Here is an 18,278-nt window from a genome sequence, read left to right as displayed (position 1 = left end):
GCCCATGTATACATGCCTGGCCCAGCCAGGGAGCAGACAGAGGGGTAGGACAAGCAGCTAGGGAAGCCTGAGGGTGAGTTAGGTAGCTGGGTAGCTGGGAGGCAAATTTGAGCTTGAATGAAAAACTGAGTTTATGTATGAGAGGGACTCTGCTGAATTTAACCTAAATATATTTTTCATCATAGTACTCCCCTGCTCAAAAACTTTCATTGGCTCCCTACTGCCTACCAATGTATGCCCATCTTGTCCTTCTGACTTCCACGTCCCTTCTAAACCTTATCCAAGAGACCTTTCCATCTTATCTCCTATAAGTCTCCGTCATACTCTAGCCAAATTAAACTATTTTTTCGCCAAACCCTTCACTACCTTTGTTAATCCAGTTCTTGCTCCATGGAATGCCATTTACTTTTGCATTCCACAAATATTTATTTAGTACCTACCATATGTCAGGCATTGGGCTGTGAAAATGAATAAGACACAGTCCCTGCCCTGAGGGGCTCACAGTTTAGTGAGTGAGGGCAGACATTATAGTGATTTAATATTGAGGGGAGAGAGATTAATTCTGTCTCAGAAGGCAATACAGAAGTAGGCAAAATTTGATCATGGCCTTGAAGAAGACATAGTACCAATTGGTAAAACCAGCAGAGAGAATGGTATTCTGGGCAAAGGGGAGGCATGAAATATTTTGAGCAGGAGAGTAACAGAATCCAATTCTCATATTAGGGCATGTTGAGGGCCAGGTGGAACATGGGTTGCAGGGGGAGGCTGAGTGCAAGAAGACAGGATAGAAGAGTATGAGGACCCCAAGAATGGGCTTGGGGTTCCCAGTTTGCCTATTTAATGAACATTTATTGAGCCGCCTCTAATCCTTCAGGTACTGTTCTAGGTCCTACCGTTTTCCCCCGAAAATAAGACCTACCCATAAAATAAGCCCAAGCAGGATTTCTAGCATTTGCGCAATAGAAGCCCTAGTCCCAAAATAAGACCTAGTGATGGGCATGGCTACGCAGCATATCTGCACAACTCATGCATTCATCTCAGAGCAGTAAAGAAGACGAGCAGCCCTTCTCATCTGCCCCATGAGAGTTCTGTTGGTCAACATGAGAAATTGGGGCCAATGGTTCTAAAGGAAATAGAGTCGCAAGAAATTCAGGATGGAATTCGGGGTTTGGAGAGTTATGATGCTGTTCCAGAAGAAGACAACTTAACTATATTTGAATAAATGTAGATTGTTGTACTGTACTTAAAAAAAATAGCACATCCCCTGAAAATAAGCCCTAAGGTGTCTTCTTGAGGAAAAATAAATATAAGACCCTGTCTTATTTTCGGGGAAACACAGTACATATGGATGCAGCATTGAATAGAAAACAGCTCCTACTGTTCTGTAGCTCACATGCTAGCAAAGCCCCTATGGCTTCAACGAACCACAGAGAATAAGGCCATTTCAGGTCCATATTGAGGGCTGATATTCAGCAGGCACACACCAGCATGGCTGCATAGGTTAATTAAATATTTTGAAATATTTGTAATCCTGTTGGCATATAGCCACAGCCCCTAGCTCCGGGGTGCCCTTGCCATACCACCTCCTCCCTAGGGACCCTCCAGACCTCATGATCCTTTATCTAAGGGAATAATGCCTGGTATAGCAGGGGCCCCAAGACCCTACTTGAGTGCCTCAGCCAGTTTCAACTCTGATGGGTCGGTGCTTGTGCACCCACTACTGTGTTAAATAGTTGAATAGCTTTACTGTTTCCCCTGTCTAAACCCCTTCTATTCTTCAAGGCTCAGCTCAAAGGCCACCTCCTCCCGGAAACCTTCCTTAACCAGCCTTTCACTACCAATCCAAAAAGATCTCTGGTGCCTTTGAGCCACCACAGTTATTTGCCTGCCCTCAATAATAACCCTGTCCACCATCTAACTCATGAGGGTGATTTATGACATTTTATCTGCTTTAATAGCGTTGAGCTCCGTAAGGGCAGGGTTCAGTATTTGAGTCAGTCTTTTATTCAACAGCCATTATTAATCATTTTCTCTCTGCAGATGACCTTGCCAGGTGTTTGAGAAGTACAAATTGACTAAGATGTCTTCCCTGCCCTCAGGGAGCTCTTTGTCAATTACCTGTGCATGTCAAACCACAACTATCCCAGAAGCATAACATCACATTTTTATGGAAGCCCAAATTATCTGTTTTATCAGAGTGACATATGGTACACCAAAACTTGTATGGCTGAATAACAGGCTGTCTTCCAAGCACTTATCTTAGGAGTAAGTCAGCCTAAGATTCTAGGTTGCCATTTCTGGAACCAAATTAAGAGCCAACTTGTGATCCAGTGTGTATTCTGGATGGTCAGTTGTCTTGGTTAGCTATGTCATTAGCACCCTCCTTGGACCCTGACACATGGAAAGTACATGGTGATATCTGAAATGGATGGGCCTATACAAGACAGGAAGTGGTAATGACCAATCTAATTGAGGTGGAAGAGGTCCTGGGGGCAGAGACACAGCGCCATGCTAACTAGAGTCTGGAAGCTGTATGGCTAGACATGTTTCTCTTCCACCAATCTCAGCTTTAGTTAATTTTTCCTCTTTCCAAATATTCTGAATAGTTCAGTCTTTTTCTTTTTCTATTTTAGATCCATCAGCAACACTTTGTACATGTGTCTGCAGCACTCTTTCTGTCCCCACGCCCCTGTTCTCTCAGTATTTCAGAGCACGGATCTGCCTGTAGGTGCAGCGCTCTCTCTATTACAGCTCACTGATTTTCCAAATGCGATTCCCTCTGGCTCTGTTTCTCTCTTTAGCGCTCCTTCTCTGTGTGACCATGTTTCTCGGCTGGGAGGAGAATGTGGACTCTGCCCCTGGATCATGCCTTCACAGCTGGGAGTCTGCCAACCCCTCAAACAGGTTTGAGCTCCCAGAGTTCTTGTTTCCTGAATCTCCCCAGGTTGAGACAGAGTGTACTCAGGCCCGATGGACGAGGACATCTGCCACCTGGTGCAGGACCTCTCTGCACTTGTTATAGAGACCAAGTCTTTGGTCATTAGGGTCTGTGTCTTCAAACACTTAGGGGCCATGTTACTAAAACACATCTCTGCTTATCCCAAGGTTGCAGAGGAGGGAGCAGTGAGGTAGTCTGGGGATTGGGAGCAAAGACCAGTCAAAGCCCTTCTGGGGCCTGGAGGCTGACCCGTAGCTCTGGCCCACTTCACTATCTGTATTCGTTTCCCAGGGTTGTCATAAATTACCACAAACTGCGTGGCTTAAAACAGCAGAAATTTACTTTCTCATAGTTCTGGAGGCCAGAAGTCTGAAGTTAAGGCTTTGGCAGAGGGTCTTCCCTCTCAACACTCTGGGGAAGAATCCTTCTTTGTCTCTTCTATCTTCTGGTGGCTCCAGCCATTCCTTGGCTTGTGGCTGCATAACCCCAATATCTGCCTCCAACCTCACATGACCTCCTCTTGTCCCTATATCTCCACTGAGTGCCTCTTATAGAGATACTTGTCATTGGATTTGGGGCATAGGGAGACAATCCAGGATGATCTCATCTCAAGATCCTTAACATAATTACATGTGCAATCATCTTTTCCCAAATAAGATCACATTTACAGGTCCTGGGGGTCAGGACATAGATATGGACATGTCTTTATGGGAGATGTCTTCATTTAGTCCACTCTCAGCATAGTAGAACTGAAGGGGATGCACAGGATGAGGAGGGATTAGTCTATGTTGGAGACTTTCATGCTTTCCACCCTTATCCCTCTCCATATTATTTGTAGGCCATTTATACATGTATTAATTTATGGGTTCTCTATTCTGTTCTATGGGTCTATGTGTCTATTTTTATGCCAATACCATGCTGTTTCGGTTACCACAGCCTTGTAGTATATTTTGAAGTCTGGCAGTGTGATGTGTGATGCCTCCAGCTTTGTTCTTTTTGCTAGGGATTGCTTTAGCTATTCAGGGTCTTTTGTGGTTCCATAGAAATTTTAGGATTTTTTTCTATTTCTGTGAAGAATGTTATTGGTATTTTGATAGGAATTGCATTGAATCTGTAGATCACTTTGGGTAGCATATCATTTTTAATAACTTTTTTCCTAATTACATAGTAATGCATGCTCAACACAGAAAACTTGGGAAATGGGAAAAGTATGAAAGAACTTAAAAATCACCGTATTTGTCCCAATTATCATTTTAACCTCAGTGATCCAGTGCCTGGCACAGATTAAGTATTTAACACATATTTGTTGAATGAATTATCTTCAGTCTCATCACCCAGAAGTAAAAACCACAATTAACTTTTGTTTAGTTTTTCAACCTTATATATATATATATATATATATTTTTTTTTTTTTTTTGAGACAGAGTCTCGCTTTGTTGCCCAGGCTAGAGTGAGTGCCGTGGCATTAGCCTAGCTCACAGCAACCTCAAACTCCTGGGCTCAAGCAATCCTTCTGCCTCAGCCTCCCGACTAGCTGGGACTACAGGCATGTGCCACCATGCCCAGCTAATTTTTTCTATATATATATTAGTTGGCCAATTAATTTCTTTCTATGTATGGTAGAGACAGGGTCTTGCTCTTGCTCAGGCTGGTTTCGAACTCCTGACCTTGAGCAATCCGCCCGCCTTGGCCTCCCAGAGTGCTAGGATTACAGGTGTGAGCCACCGCACCCGGCCTTTTATATATAGTTTATATCAAGTGTATGTTATTGTACAAACAGCTTTAGAGCCTGCTTTTTTTTTCTCTCAGCAACATACTTCCTATGTGTGTTTTCCCATATTGATTGCTTTTTTATACTACAACATTGTTCTTAATGCTTTCATATTATTCCTTCCCATACTTTTCCTAAGCAGTTCTCCACCACTGGACATTTAGGTGGTTTCTAGTTTTCTGTTGTTACAAACAACATGGCACCAGACATCCCTGATACAAATGTTTTTGTCCACATATCTATTTCTTTAGGATGTATTCCTAGAAGTGGAATTGCTAGGGCAAAAATGTAGGCACATTTCAAGATTTCTAATACATACTAACAAAATGGCTCTGCCAATGTACCCTTCTAGGACTACTGCCAATTTTTCAAAAGGCCCAAGTAAGGAAAATATACTACATTTTATTTTTGACTAGACAGCACAGACTAATCAACTCCAAACTTTTGCCTTTGGCCAGAATCACATCAATTCCAAATCACTTTGTTAGTTATTGACACCTGCTGAACAGAAGCTAATTGGCTGTCAGATTTTGGATCTGTATGAAACGTGAAAATGACTAACTTAAAACCTATAAACTTTTGTCCAGGGGCCCAAATATTTCAAACCTTGTGACCCCTGAGGGGTCCTAGTAGTAGTGAAAGCATTGGGACCGACTGACCTCCCGCTAGCGTCTGGCATGGGCCCAGGACAGAATGCGCTCTGTAATTATCGCCTCCTTCCCAGCCCTACACATTGGACACTGAGGCCCAGCTAACATCTGCACCCCCAGGTCTCCTAACTCAAAGTCCAGGCTGCTTCCCCAACTTAATGCCACCCAGAGGAGGGCCTCACAGGCACCCCACCCGGCTTTGCCCCGGCCCACCCCGCACACCTACAGCGTCGCCCTTGCGGCGGGGCGGGGCAGGGACCGAGGAATCACCCCCCTCCCCGGCGTCCGGCCGGCCGCCGCGCATGCTCCGTGCTGCGGTCCCGGGGCGGTTGGAATTTGAATCTCCGGCGGGCTGCGGCCGGAAGTGTAGATCCCTCAGCTCGGCATGGAGAGCCCGGGACTCGGCGCACGGTGCCCAGTGCAAGAGCAGCGAGCCCGCTGGGAACGGAAACGCGCCTGCACCGCCCGGGAGTTGCTGGAGACTGAGCGGCGCTACCAGGAACAGCTGGGGCTGGTGGCCACGGTGGGGGCCTGGATGGGGCGGGGACCCCAAGGTGTGGGAGGGTCTCTGCGAGGTTGGTGACCCCCAAGTATGGTGGTCTTGGGCTTTCCCCCTGTATGTAGGGAGCTCGGGTCGACTTCTACATTTTTCTGGCTGGGCCTTGGCGTTAGCCTCCTCCAGGGTAAGATACCAATATTCCTTCCTTCCGCAGTACTTCTTGGGGATCCTGAAAGCCAAGGGGACCCTGCGACCACCAGAGCGTCAGGCCCTATTTGGGTCCTGGGAGCTCATCTACGGCGCAAGCCAGTGAGTGGAATAAGCCCTGGGAGAGAGAAGGAGGGTGCGCCCTGACCTCTGGCAGTGCACAGAGTTATAGCTTGCAGTCAGAAAGACTCTGGTTCATATTCGGAGCCTGCCAATTAGCTCACCTGCGGCCTTGGCCCAGTGCCTTAACCTGCCGCAGTTCTCCATCTGTAAAATGGGGTAATAGCACTACCACCTCCGGGTAGTGCTAGCTTCATAAGAGGATTAAATGAGGTGGTGCTTGAGTAGTTCTTGGGCTGCCCCTTTACTGACCTTGCCCCACAGAGAGCTGCTTCCCTACCTGGAGGGAGGATACTGGGGCCAAGGGCTAGAAGGCTTCTGCCGCCACCTGGAGCTCTACACCCAATTTGCTGCCAACACAGAGAGGTCCCAGACCACCCTGAAGGTAATCTGAAATGACCTCAAATCTGTCCCCTCCTCCTCTCTTGACCCTTACATTTCCTCTTAATCTGGAGACCCAAACTCCATTCGTACATTTCCTGCATTTACAGAGCCCTCTGGGTGCCCAGCTTTGGGCTAAGTTCCCTGTAGGGAGACAGGGTTTCTCTCAGGAGCACACAGCTTACCGAAGGCTGGGAAAGTGTACACAGATGAATGCAATAAAAGGAGTGACTTGTCTCCCTGCAGCCAACCCTTTCCCCCACCAGGAGCAGCTAAAGAAAAACAAACGTTTCCGGAGGTTTGTTCAGCTTCAGGAAGGCCGCCCTGAGTTTGGAGGCCTTCAGCTCCAGGATCTGCTCTCCCTGCCTCTTGAGCGGCTCCAGCAGTGAGTGAACTCACCTTGATTCAAACCAACCTCTCTGCGTCTGTATGAATGCTGCCCTCAGCTTTGTGGGATGCCTTGGGGTCTATCCCAATCCCCTGCCTCTCCCTTGAGCCAAATTGCTTCAAAAAACCTTTTGCAAGTAAATGTGAACCCACTGGAGTACCCAGGGTCTGCAGCCTCAGGCCCTCAGCTGGGACCATGGAACTCTACATTGAAGTGAGGGGCCTGTACTAGGGCCTCAGACAAAATATCTGGGAAAGTTTGTTGATAAGGGGGCTGCCCAAGGTTAGAATTTCTGTCTCTGGGTTAAGCCTGAGTGAAGAGCTTATAGTCAGGTTGTCTGTAGCATCCTCCTTGGGTTGATTGACTTTCACTTTCCTAGCTGACCTCCCAAACTATGGTCAGTCTGCCATTGATTCTTAAGTGTGGTGTGCAAGAGGGCCATGTGGTGTGAGCCCAAGCTCTGAGTCCCAGATGAAAGAGGGGGATATAATAGCCAGAAGCAGATCTTTCGTGGCCTTGCAACTGAAGTATGTGTAGGGGGTGATCTTTGTATCAGATGGGGGAATTTTGCCAGCTCTACCTCCTCTCATGACATCCCACTGCACAATTTCAGGTATGAGAATCTCGTCGTTGCTTTGGCTGAAAACACAGGTCCCAACAGCCCTGACCACAAACAACTCACACGTAGGTTCTTGCTCTTCTGCAGCTCAGGCAGGAGACTTCCTCTCCTATATCCTTTCCTGATTCTGACATCCAACAATGTCTGGTATGTCCCTGTCTTCCATCAACATGTATACAGTGTCCCTATTACCCTGCCTTTTCTTCAAGAAGTTAGAACCTGACCCTGGTTTCCTCCAGGTGTTTTTCACTACCACCAGTCACCCAAAGTCAAAATTGTGTTGGGAGTGAGGTGGGGGATTTTCTTGCAGGGGCTGCCCGGCTGGTAAGTGAGACTGCCCAGAGAGTCCACAGCATTGGTCAGAAACAGAAGAATGACCAGCACCTCCGGCGTGTCCAGGCTCTGCTCAGTGGACGCCAAGCAAAGGGGCTTACCTCAGGTAGTCTGCGTATTTCCCCACCAGTCCTCAACTGCCCCTCTCTTACCCCTCTTCCTCTATAGAGTCAGCACATACCCCTATTTTCTCAGCCCCCCTTTCCTTCTATCCCATGGGTCCTGGAGCTGCACCAGAATAATACCTCTCCCATCCCTCAGGGCGCTGGTTCCTACGCCAGGGCTGGCTGCTGGTAGTGCCTCCCCGTGGGGAGCCTCGGCCCCGCATGTTCTTCCTCTTCTCCGATATGCTTCTCATGGCCAAGCCTCGACCTCCATTGCACCTGCTGCAGAGTGGCACATTTTCCTGCAGGGCCCTCTACCCCATGGCCCAGTGTCAACTCCAAAGGGTATTTGGCCACTCAGGAGGCCCTTGTGGTGGACTGCTCAGTGTAAGTAATGGGTGGGAACCCTAGGCCCAAAATCTCTCTTAAACGCTTATGGACCAGCTTATCTCCTTGGCCTGGGTCCCTTTTTGTAGGAATAGAACTGTCTACACATTGAGAGGATTGGTGGGGCTGGGGTTTGGGCTTGATGTTTAGTTCTCATCTCATCCTTGAATTACCTCCATGGAAACAGCAAAGGTTTCAGCTTTTGCCTGGACCTTTCTGAGCCATGCACTAAGAGGTGGTCTCTCCTTAGCTGTCCTTCCCTTACGAGAAGCTACTGCTCATGTCCACAGACCAGGAGGAGTTGTCACGCTGGTACCACAGTCTGACTTTGGCTATCAAGTAAGTTTAGCCTTCCCTCAGGAACAGTGCTGTGATGAGGCCCACAAGCTGGAAATGAGCAGTTCTGATCCTATTTCATGACCTTACATCTGTCTGGGACGCCTGCCCCCAATCCCATAGGTGATCTTGTCTGAATAGAATGCTCATGCTAGTGCTTGGACTGACTGACTTCTCTCCATAGCAGCCAGAAGAACTAGAGGAATCTTACAAATTCCGCAACTCAGGATACTTCGGGAATAGGTCAGAGCCAGGGGTACAAAGGAATTGTCTTCAGTATTAAACAAAACACAGAACCCTTCATGGTTTGACAAGGGTCATTTTGTGTTTTCCTGGGACTAAGCTACTGTGAGTCATTTGACCCGGCTCCTATGAATCAAGACCCAACTGAACCTTCGTGGAACCAGGCCCTGACAGAAATGAGGGGACTTGGGACTGATGAACTTGGTGCTGTGTCTATGGCCAGTCATTTATCAAGGTTGCAGTTTTGTAAATGTGGCTATTTTTATGTTGTGTTTCTATAGTTTATTTTTTCACTGGATTTTAGTAAAGTGATTTTTTTTTTCTTGGAAAGATCTTTCTGTCTCAGCTTTGCTATGAGAAAAGGGATTTTCAAGCCCCGAAGCCTGGCATGCTGGTGGCCTCAGGAATACCAGGAAAAGAACTGGAGCTCCCTCTATCTTCTCTGCTCTCACACTGGAAGGCAGTCTCTTTTTGTCCTAATAAGGGAAGCTTTTCAAGAAGGCCCAGTTGTCCTTAGGCACCTAGTATGGGTGTGTACGACCAGCTGGGATGGAAAAAGCACACAGAAGCACCCAGTCACAACAACAGACTTTGTTTTAATGAACCTTCAGCTGTGGTCCCTCCTTCCCGGCTGGGGCTGTGATTGGGGCCCTTTGCTGGAGCCCTGCTGCACCTTCTCCTTAGCCCCTGCTCCACCTCCCAGGAAGTGGCTAGGTTCCATGTCTCTGTGCTCCAGTTTACAGGGTCCTCCTCATACTCCTGTAGACATAAGTCCTCAGGAAAGGGTATGCTGGCTTCTGTGAGGGGAAAGATCAAGTGTGTTCCAGTTTCAGAGACTTTGTCTCCACCTCCACCAGACTCACCTCCCAACCCTTTACCTGGTTCTGGAACCTCCATGCCCTTGTCTGGCTTGTTATCTTGGAGCAGCTGGTGAATGGTCCATAGCTTCATGTTCAGAAGCTCCTGTTGGGCTCCAGCCAGAGTAGTTACACTGCAGAAATGTCCACTCAGGGGCTGCCCAATCTATGTCCCCATTCCTTTCATCTGCCCCAATCTCCCCACAAATTCACAGGTCATTGCTCTCCTCACCGCTCAAAGAGGGGGTCCAGCTGGATCACCAGATTGTTCAGGTGCTGCTCTGTCTGGGCCACTTGTTGTGTCAACTGAGCCAGCTGTTGCTCTGGAGGTAAGGGGGACAATGGTTACTTATCTTCTGCTGTCCCCTGATCTCTGCCCACCAAGCACAGATATCTGTTAAACCCACCTAACTGCAACGATTGCTTCTTTCCTGCCTCCTCTTGGAGAACTGCAGTCTCATCTTTCCCCTGCTGTGGAAGAAGGAAGGGCAATACTGCAGCAACAAAGTTCTGCTCCATCACCCCAATCTCCAAAGCCAGTCAGGAGAGGGGCACAATTTGAGGTACAGAAGGCTACTGGGTTTTCAAGTCAGAGGATCACAATTCTTCTAGTCTAGCTCTTCACCCAGGACATGAAGCAACTTGTTAGTATGCACCACACATGGTCATTCAGTCTACTGAAACACTACCAGGAATGAGCAACTCTCCCCAGTTTGATAAAGCTGTGGTTGTTAGATAGCTCATATACAAAGACATAATTTGTCCTTCATGTATTTCTTTCAATAGTGCTGATTAGAGACTTCCAAAATTATGTCTCTTCAACATGATAGCCCCTCAGAAATTTGAAGACAATGGTTATATACCCCACCCTCTTTCCCAGGTTTTTTCTGGTTTAGTATCTTCAGTGTTTTCAGTCAGTGCTCATTTCACATGTTTTTTTCTGGTTGCTTTACTGAGCATTTTGTATTCTTAAAGCAGTGCCCTGAGGAGAATAAAATTCTCCAGGAGTGTTATAATCAGCAAATAAAGTACAATACCTGTTCCTAGCATTGACTTGGGTAGTGGTTGTCACATCACATAATGCACTTACTAGTCAACTGGAATACCTAAGTCCCTTTCATAAGAGCTGCTAAGTTACGTTTCTTCCATACTGTACTTGGGTCAATAATAGAATTTATTAATCTATTCTTGTTAAATTTCATCATTAAATTCAGTCCCATGATCCTATCCTGTCGAATCTACTTGGGATTACTATTAGCTGTCTCTTCTAGTTTCATATGTCCACATTGGTTCAACCCTCTATTTCCTAATGCAAACGATAGGGGTCAGGGTTAAAGATACAGCACAGAGAGGTACTACTTTCCATTTCAACTAATTCAGTCCACCAAAATGTACTGTCAACTCACACCTCAGGACTTCCTTCCCAAGGAGAATGTGAGACCACTTGGCATCTTGAACTCTAGAAACACAGTGAGTGCAGCAAACCGCTTGTGCCAAGGTTGGGACTGCACTATCATAGTATGGACACTAGCTGGGTTCAAATCCCAGCTCCACCAGTTACTAACTGGGTGACCTCGAGCTCTGTGGATTGTAGGAGGATTAAATGTGAGGATCATTATTTATTCACAGTTTTACTACGCACCCTTCACATCCGTTACCTCGTAGGATCCTCAAAATAATCCCATACTGTTGGAAATCCAAGGAACGTGTCTTGTTCTTGGTACCACAGTGCCCCCATGGGAGATTCAGGTCCAGGGCACCCCCACCCCCAGCCATCCCGCACCTGCAAACACTTGTACAGCACAAAAGCCACGACGGCCGCGGTGTACAGCGCCCCTAAAGGCAGCTCCCCAGTCCTGGCCCGCTCGCGCTGGTCCTTGGGCGGCGACTGCCGCCGGGCTTCTGTGGCCCCAGAGCCAACCTGGGCTGGGTTCCCTGCAGAGGGAAGGCAGAGGCGGGTCAGCTGACCTGAGGCCTGGGACCTGTGGGTAGTCCCAGCCTCCCTCCAGCAGCCCTCGCTGGTACCTGGGTGTGCCTGGAAGTCGGGGTTGGCACGGTCTCCGAGGACCCCAGGCAGAGCAGACACAAGTAGCAACCCCAGCACGCCAGAAAGCGAGAGCGCGCCCGCCATTGCCGGCCCACACACTGAGGGTCCCGGCAGCGCCAGCGCGCACGCGCACACGCGCAGCTGAGTAGGTCTTGCTCCGAAGTGGCCACGCCTACGTGGGGCGGGACCAGAAAGTATTTCCATAAAGCCATGTCATTCTGGTTTTCCCAAATTTGTTTTTATCTATTTAGGCATTCCAATAAGCACAGTGCATCTAGAAGCCTGCTATCTTAGAGAAATGTCCCAAAAAATGGTTGGTTTTTATATTCCACACAACCAAATTTCTCACCGTAACCAAAAGATAAAATTTCTGTTAGGCCTATAAAAAGGTAGCAGAATAAGAACCAGGGAATAGGTCGCGCTGAAGGCCTGTTTCCTAGGCTACAGACGGAGGACTAGTTCCTCATTCTTCTGCCTAGGGGAAAGTCCCCGGACCTCCGGCAGAGAGTGCCGCGTGCACGCGCACGCAGACATCCCTCAGCTTTCCACTGTAAGGACCGCCAAGAAGCGAATCCCGCTGAGCGGCGTGGTGGCGTGGGGTGTCACCCGTCAGCTAATGCTAGTTACGCAGGCAGTGCGTCTTTGCGCACCAACCACACGGGGCTCATTCTCAGTGCGGCCACCTTTTTATTCGTGGTTTTGAGTTCCCTCCTTTTCAAAGTAAAGACCGGCTTCTCACGCCCCTAGTACATCCCGGGATCCTAACGTTTGGAGCCCCCTATTACTATAACGGCCTCTTCTTCTACCGCCCTCTTCATCTGCCAAATGCCAAAATAGCCGCCGTTTATTGTGTAGCATGGTTATTGGTCTCTGCCTGGGCTGGTAATACTGCCTCCTGTGCTCAAGAGCAGGTGACTTCGGGAAAGTTAATTACTCTCTCTCCGTGCCTTCGTTTCCACTCTGAGGAACGGGGATAATGATAATGTGCATGTACCGCAAGAGTTGTTATGACGGTTAAATCGGATAATCTAAGTAAAGTGCTCGGAACCGTGCCTAATAGTGATTAATCGCAGCTACCGTGAGGCAGGCGGATGAAATGACAGAGACTCCAGGATGTTCCGCCGCTATTCCCTTTCTGCACAGTTGACTTCTACGTAACCTTCAGCTCGTGTGTTCCCTTCATTCAAAGCCCTTAACCCAACTTCTGATTTATTCCTTAGTGCAACTATTTTACTTTCTTCATCACCACTAGACTGTACCACCAGGGCAGGGGCCACGTCTCTTTTTTTTCCTCACCGTTTTTACTCCCAGAGCCTAGCACAGCGCCTGGCTGTAGCAGCCACTCAGTGAATCCTTGCTGAATGAGATTAATGAATGTTCAAAGCGACCCCCAAAGGGTAATACAATAAAGCTCTTTCAAAGAATGAGGAAACTACCAGTCAGGAAGGTTGAGTAAGCTATTAATCAGGTAAGTGGCAGGGTGGCGATTCCAACTCTTCTGCCTCTCAAGACCATCTGTTTCACCAGCCTTTTCCTCTCCTTGCCTTCCACGACCTCTCCAGGCCGACAGGTATTCCTCTCTGTTTCACATCGCCTTTTCATTGTCTGGTATACACACAGGATCATCTTCCCAAATAGACCAAAAGCTCTCTGAGGAAAGAAACCATGTTGCATTCACATTGCTATCTGCAGAGCTTGGCACATAAACAGGCAGTCGGTACATGTGTGTTAAATACATGAGTGAAATATTGGTGTGTCTTCTTGTTTTTCCAGAAAGCAAGGGGGCAGGGCAGGGCAGCGAGATGCCTGCACTCGGGGGAGTTGTCATAGTCACCAGAGGCAGCCTGGATATGCAGATCAGGGTAATCCAAACCCTCAATCTAAGGCAGTTGGCAAGTAAGAGGTTCAGGTCAGTGTAATAGGATAAGTGGTCCCTACTGATTGTTGCCTTTTTTAGGAAACTCGGGCATTCCTGCCAGATCTTCTGATATTTTTCTTCTTTCAAAACAATCAACAAAATTTAAAAAAAAAAGGATTTTTTTTAAATTATGAAAGTGGGGGTTGAGAGGAGGGGGGTTGTTCAGCTTCCTTTTTTTGTTGTTGTCGAGACAGAGTCTCATGCTGTTGCTCTGAGTACAGGGTAGTGGCATCATTGTAGCTCACAGCAACCTCCAACTCCTGGGCTCAAGTGATCCTCCTACCTCTCAGACTCAGGCATGGCTGGGACTACAAGTGCATGCCATGATGCCTGGCTCATGTTTTTCTTTTTGGTAGAGACAGGGGTCTCACTCTTGCTTAGGCAGGCCTCAAACTCCTGATATCCCGTGATCCCCCTGCCCCACCTACCCCCACCCAACTCGGCCTCCCAGAGTGCTAGCAAGATTACAGGCCACCCCCCCCCCAGGATCTTTTATGTATTTATGTATTTACTTTTGTAAAAATGAGGATCTCACTATTTTGCACTCAAGCCAGGGCAACAGAGTGAGACTCTATCTCAAAAAAAAAAAAAAATCATTTAATCAACTATAAGTAAGGATTGACAAGTCTGGTTATATTTTCTATCGAATATGCAAAGATTACTTTTGACAAATTTGCAGAAGGATCATAAAAGAAATTGTAATAATGCTAGTCACTACTCAGACTGAGCAATATGTAGGTGTAAGTTTTTTACTCCTTTTTTCAAAAAATACAATAATATAATTAGGAAGTATTAACCTATTACCTTTTCTTTTCTTGTTCTGTAATGTTTAATTTAAAAATGTTTAATTATATGTATGTATATATGATACACACACATGCATAACAACATTTCAGTCAACAAAGGACCACATATATGATATTGATCCCATAAGATTATAACACCTTATTTTTACTGTGCCTTTTCTATATTTAGATACTCAAATATTTACCATGGTGTTACAGTTGCCTACACTATTCCATACAGTAACATGCTGTACAGGTTTGTAGCCCAGGAGCAATAGGCTATACCATATGGCTTAGGTGGCTAGTAGGCTATACCATCTAGGTTAGTAAAAACATACTCTATGATGTTTGCACAAGACCATACCACCTAATGTCACATTTCTCAGTAGGTATCCCTATCATTAAGCAGTGCATGATTGTATTTTTATACCGGCATGATTATATCTACAAAGTTCAGTAAAAGAAAATATTTACTGGCCGGGCACGGTGGCTCACACCTGTAATCCTAGCACTCTGGGAGGCTAAGGCAGGAGGGTCAGGAGGATCCTGATCAAGGTCAGGAGTTCGAAACCAGCCTGAGCAAGAGTGAGACCTGTCTCTACTAAAAATAGAAACAAATTAATTGGCCAACTAAAAATATATAGAAAAATTTAGCCGGGCATGGTGGCACATGCCTGTAGTCTCAGCTACTTGGGAGGCTGAGGCAGGAGAATTGCACGTAGGCAGAAGAATTGCATGTAGAAGATTACATGCCTGTAGTCCCAGCTACTCGGGAGGCTGAGGCAGAAGGATTGCTTGAGCCCAGGAGTCTGAGGTTGCTGTGAGCTAGGCTGACGCCATGGCACTCTAGCCCAGGCAACAGAGTGAGACTCTGTCTCAAAAGAAAAAAAAAAAAAAAGAATTGTGAATAATAAATGGTCATAATAAAAAGAGAACTGATTTTTAGTCTATTTTATTTTTTAGTCTGTTTTATTTTTTAAATCCTCTATGGACAATGCACCCTTTATTGCCTGCAACCCAAAAGGCAAGACTTCTCCTGCCACCCACATTGTCAGCCACTGCAAAGAATTGAAATTTTAAAAAAATGTATGGGCCAGACAAAACACATCTCTGACTTCTGGTCTAGGGTTTATATTTGGAACTTAAAACCTCTCTTCCTACAACAATAGCCTCCCACGTGGTTGGACTATCGGTAGGCACAGCAGGTACTCCACTCCCTGAAGTGAACAAATGCAAAGACAGGGCTCAGTTTCCCAAGATAGTCCTGGGGCAGAGATTTCTTTAATGCAATTAACTATTGAGAGGGACAGTTCTTAGGGACAATTTGGATGGAGTGGGTCAGGGGTGGGGAATCTAGCTTTCTCTGTGCCCCAAACTGTAATACTATTGATAGTATTAATAACAATGACAAGGACCATCTAGACACCTGTTCTCAGATCAGCCTTTGGGTGTGATGGGATTGCAGGTACCCGGAGGGGTGCCCTCCACACCTTTCCACTTTATAGGATGCTCTTTACAGAATACTTTCTCCCCCATGGGACTCAGAGCCGCGAGGAAGGGGGGCATCCTGGGGCAGAAGGTGTGCTCCTGTCCTTACTGGTCCTGCTTCAGGCCACTTCTGCCCCCCAGAGTCTTCAGTGGCTCACCTGCATGTGGCACTCTCAAGCCTGCTTTTCTTCTTGAAGGGGGCACAGGACCATGGGGGTTGGGGTAGCTTGGGAGCTGCAGGAGTGGCGCAGGTGCAGGCACAGGGCGGGTTCTTTGTTCTTTTGCTCATCCCTGCCCTCCCCCTTCCTCCCCCTTCCTCCCCGGAAACCAGTGACTTTGCCACTACCAGTATTGGGGATGCTGAGCGGTGGGGGCCAGGCCCAGGGCAGGGTGGGGGTGAGGGGGGCTGGGGCAGGTGTCAGGACATGAACGGGACCTACCCTTGGCTCTGGGCAGTGCTCGTGGACTTGGCTCTCACATCAGCAGTCATGAGCGGAGGTTGCAACTGCACCGATCTACCATGGCTGGGTGAGCTGGGCGGGGCAGGGGCTCCCAGGGGAGGGGTCAAGTGGCCCCACATCCCACTTGCTGGGACCTGGGGGTTGGGCTGGGCAATAACATCCCTCATCCTCTCATAGCCACAGGAATCCCCTCCATAGGCTGGGCCTGGGGACTGTGGGCCCTCCTAGGGGCTGTGACGCTGCTGCTTCTCATCTCACTAGCTGCACACTTGTTCCAATGGATCAGTGGCTGGGGCAGGGGCCATCTGAGGCAGGGACGGTGAGTGAGGACAACAAGGATGGGTTGATTGAGAGTTCCCGCTTACCGAGGAGTCCCCACTCATCCCCTAAACTCTGTTGCAGCTCTGGAGGGTCTGTGGAAGAGGTCCCCCTGTATGGGAACCTGCATTATCTCCAGACAGGTAGGGAGCCGCAAAGGGAGGGGCACAGAGGCCAGGTCCTGGGTGGGTGGGATGAGGATTTGCAGGAGGAGGTAGACGCAGCTGACCGGATTCCTGTTCCCTGCCCAGGACGGCTGAATCAAGAACCAGGGCCAGACCAGCAGGATCTAACCCCTGGAGGCCCTGCCAGGGTGAGTCAGCTATGGCTGGAGAAAAGGGGAGGGAAGGAAGTGGGGGCTTTTTCAAGGGTCCAGTGAACTTGTAATGGCCTTGCATCTCCAGGCTGCGGAGGAGGTGACGTGCTATACCAGCCTGCAGCTTCGGCCTCCTCAGGGCCGGATCCCCACCCCTGGGACTCCCATCAAGTACTCAGAGGTGGTGCTGGATTCTGAGCCAAAGCCCCAGGCCTCGGGCCCCGAGCCAGAGCTCTATGCCTCGGTGTGTGCCCAGACGCGCAGGGCCCGGGCTTCCTTCCCCGACCAGGCCTACGCCAACAGCCAGCCTGCGGCCAGCTGAGACGGAGCCTGGCACAGCGGGACACGCGCTGCCCAGCCTCCCCTGGAGCAGGGGCATGACTGTTCCCCAACCAGCCCCCAAAGACAGGGCGCCATTGCCTAGTCACAGGATGTGATCTGCCCTGAACTTCCTATCTGAGCTGTGAGGAGACATCTTGGGTAAACTGTTTCTTGAGGATGGAGGAGACAACGCCAGTGGCCCCATCCCCACCTCATTTTTCTATCTGTTCCTCTCAGCCCCTAAACTCCCCAGTTCTCACTTCCACCTCCTTCTGGAGTTTAACCAGATCCTCCCTGACCCCATAGTCTACCCCTGACACCCCAGTGTCTCTTCAGGCACAGGAAGTGGGCAGTGGGGGAAGGGGTAAGAGCCTGAGAGGACGTGGGTGGGTATGTCCCTTGGAAGCTCACAGGCTGGAGGGGTCCTGGAACTCAGAGACCTGAGGGACTCGAGCCTGGCTTCTGACCTTCTGGGAACCTTGACAGTTCTTCACCCTGCTGTCTCTGTTATGTCCCCAAATTTTCAAATAAAACTTCTCAAAAAGTGTTCAGATTTTACCTGGAGGGCTGTAGACTGGCAACAGGCCCCATAGGTGAGGATGTGAGCTTTGCTGTCTGCACAGAGCACTTCTGGGGGTGCCTAGTGGGGTACAAAGGGCCAAGAGGGGCTGCCACACCAGCACTGCAGAGGTGGGTGCCGGGGTGGAGGCTGAAGCCCAGCTCCTCAGCTGCTCTTGCAGCTGCCAGGATCTGCCCTCAGAGCCACCACACTCCCCCTGGGCCTGCAAGTT

General features: G+C 48.5%; 3 protein-coding genes across 6 annotated transcripts; 2 read left to right on the top strand and 1 right to left on the bottom strand.

The window, feature by feature from the left end:
• The first annotated feature begins 5,667 nt into the window (after positions 1-5,667).
• On the top strand, positions 5,668-9,306 carry ARHGEF39 (Rho guanine nucleotide exchange factor 39). Of its 2 annotated transcripts, none has more exons than XM_012770011.3 (9): positions 5,668-5,882; positions 6,073-6,167; positions 6,450-6,570; positions 6,833-6,951; positions 7,568-7,638; positions 7,884-8,012; positions 8,168-8,397; positions 8,648-8,736; positions 8,921-9,306. In XM_012770011.3, exons 1-9 carry the CDS (start codon positions 5,745-5,747, stop codon positions 8,931-8,933), a joined length of 1,005 nt encoding a protein of 334 aa, XP_012625465.1. In that variant the 5' UTR covers positions 5,668-5,744; the 3' UTR covers positions 8,934-9,306. The 2 variants fall into 2 exon arrangements, with proteins under 2 accessions (XP_012625465.1, XP_012625464.1); XM_012770010.3 differs by having other exon boundaries at positions 8,918-9,306.
• A 245-nt stretch (positions 9,307-9,551) lies between these two features.
• Positions 9,552-12,043, bottom strand: CCDC107 (coiled-coil domain containing 107). 3 transcript variants are annotated; one of them, XM_012770013.3, is made up of 6 exons: positions 11,859-12,043; positions 11,617-11,768; positions 10,241-10,301; positions 10,066-10,156; positions 9,855-9,967; positions 9,552-9,773 (listed from the first exon to the last, which is right to left on the bottom strand). In XM_012770013.3, the coding sequence occupies exons 1-6, from the start codon at positions 11,962-11,964 to the stop codon at positions 9,553-9,555; spliced, it is 744 nt and encodes a 247-aa protein (XP_012625467.2). In that variant the 5' UTR covers positions 11,965-12,043; the 3' UTR covers position 9,552. The 3 variants fall into 3 exon arrangements, with proteins under 3 accessions (XP_012625467.2, XP_020144998.2, XP_075864951.1); XM_020289409.2 differs by having other exon boundaries at positions 10,241-10,304; positions 11,859-12,042; XM_076008836.1 differs by lacking the exon at positions 9,552-9,773 and having other exon boundaries at positions 9,861-9,947.
• Positions 12,044-16,446: 4,403 nt separating this feature from the next.
• On the top strand, positions 16,447-18,033 carry SIT1 (signaling threshold regulating transmembrane adaptor 1). Its single transcript, XM_012770021.2, has 5 exons — positions 16,447-16,599; positions 16,710-16,851; positions 16,935-16,993; positions 17,102-17,163; positions 17,255-18,033. Exons 1-5 carry the CDS (start codon positions 16,497-16,499, stop codon positions 17,486-17,488), a joined length of 600 nt encoding a protein of 199 aa, XP_012625475.2. The 5' UTR covers positions 16,447-16,496; the 3' UTR covers positions 17,489-18,033.
• The last annotated feature ends 245 nt before the right edge of the window (positions 18,034-18,278 follow it).

This window comes from Microcebus murinus, chromosome 12 (genome assembly GCF_040939455.1).
Source record: "Microcebus murinus isolate Inina chromosome 12, M.murinus_Inina_mat1.0, whole genome shotgun sequence".
Classification (NCBI taxonomy): Eukaryota; Metazoa; Chordata; class Mammalia; order Primates; family Cheirogaleidae; genus Microcebus; species Microcebus murinus.
The sequence above is the reverse complement of the archived record's forward strand: the minus strand, read 5'-3'. Positions and strand labels throughout refer to the sequence as shown.

What these genes read in the sequence shown, in the direction of transcription:
- SIT1 (XM_012770021.2), top strand. Translation starts at nt 16,497, where the DNA reads ATGAACGGGACCTACCCTTGGCTCTGGGCAGTGCTCGTGGACTTGGCT. An exon ending in CCTGCATTATCTCCAGACAG is followed by an intron (nt 16,994 to 17,101) that starts GTAGGGAGCCGC and finishes TTCCCTGCCCAG; the next exon opens with GACGGCTGAATCAAGAACCA. An exon ending in CCCCTGGAGGCCCTGCCAGG is followed by an intron (nt 17,164 to 17,254) that starts GTGAGTCAGCTA and finishes TTGCATCTCCAG; the next exon opens with GCTGCGGAGGAGGTGACGTG.
- CCDC107 (XM_020289409.2), bottom strand. Translation starts at nt 11,964, where the DNA reads ATGGCGGGCGCGCTCTCGCTTTCTGGCGTGCTGGGGTTGCTACTTGTG. An exon ending in TGCTGTACAAGTGTTTGCAG is followed by an intron (nt 10,305 to 11,616) that starts GTGCGGGATGGC and finishes CTTCTTCCACAG; the next exon opens with CAGGGGAAAGATGAGACTGC. An exon ending in CATGGAGGTTCCAGAACCAG is followed by an intron (nt 9,774 to 9,854) that starts GTAAAGGGTTGG and finishes TTCCCCTCACAG; the next exon opens with AAGCCAGCATACCCTTTCCT.
- ARHGEF39 (XM_012770010.3), top strand. Translation starts at nt 5,745, where the DNA reads ATGGAGAGCCCGGGACTCGGCGCACGGTGCCCAGTGCAAGAGCAGCGA. An exon ending in CTCATCTACGGCGCAAGCCA is followed by an intron (nt 6,168 to 6,449) that starts GTGAGTGGAATA and finishes CTTGCCCCACAG; the next exon opens with AGAGCTGCTTCCCTACCTGG. An exon ending in CCTCTTGAGCGGCTCCAGCA is followed by an intron (nt 6,952 to 7,567) that starts GTGAGTGAACTC and finishes GCACAATTTCAG; the next exon opens with GTATGAGAATCTCGTCGTTG.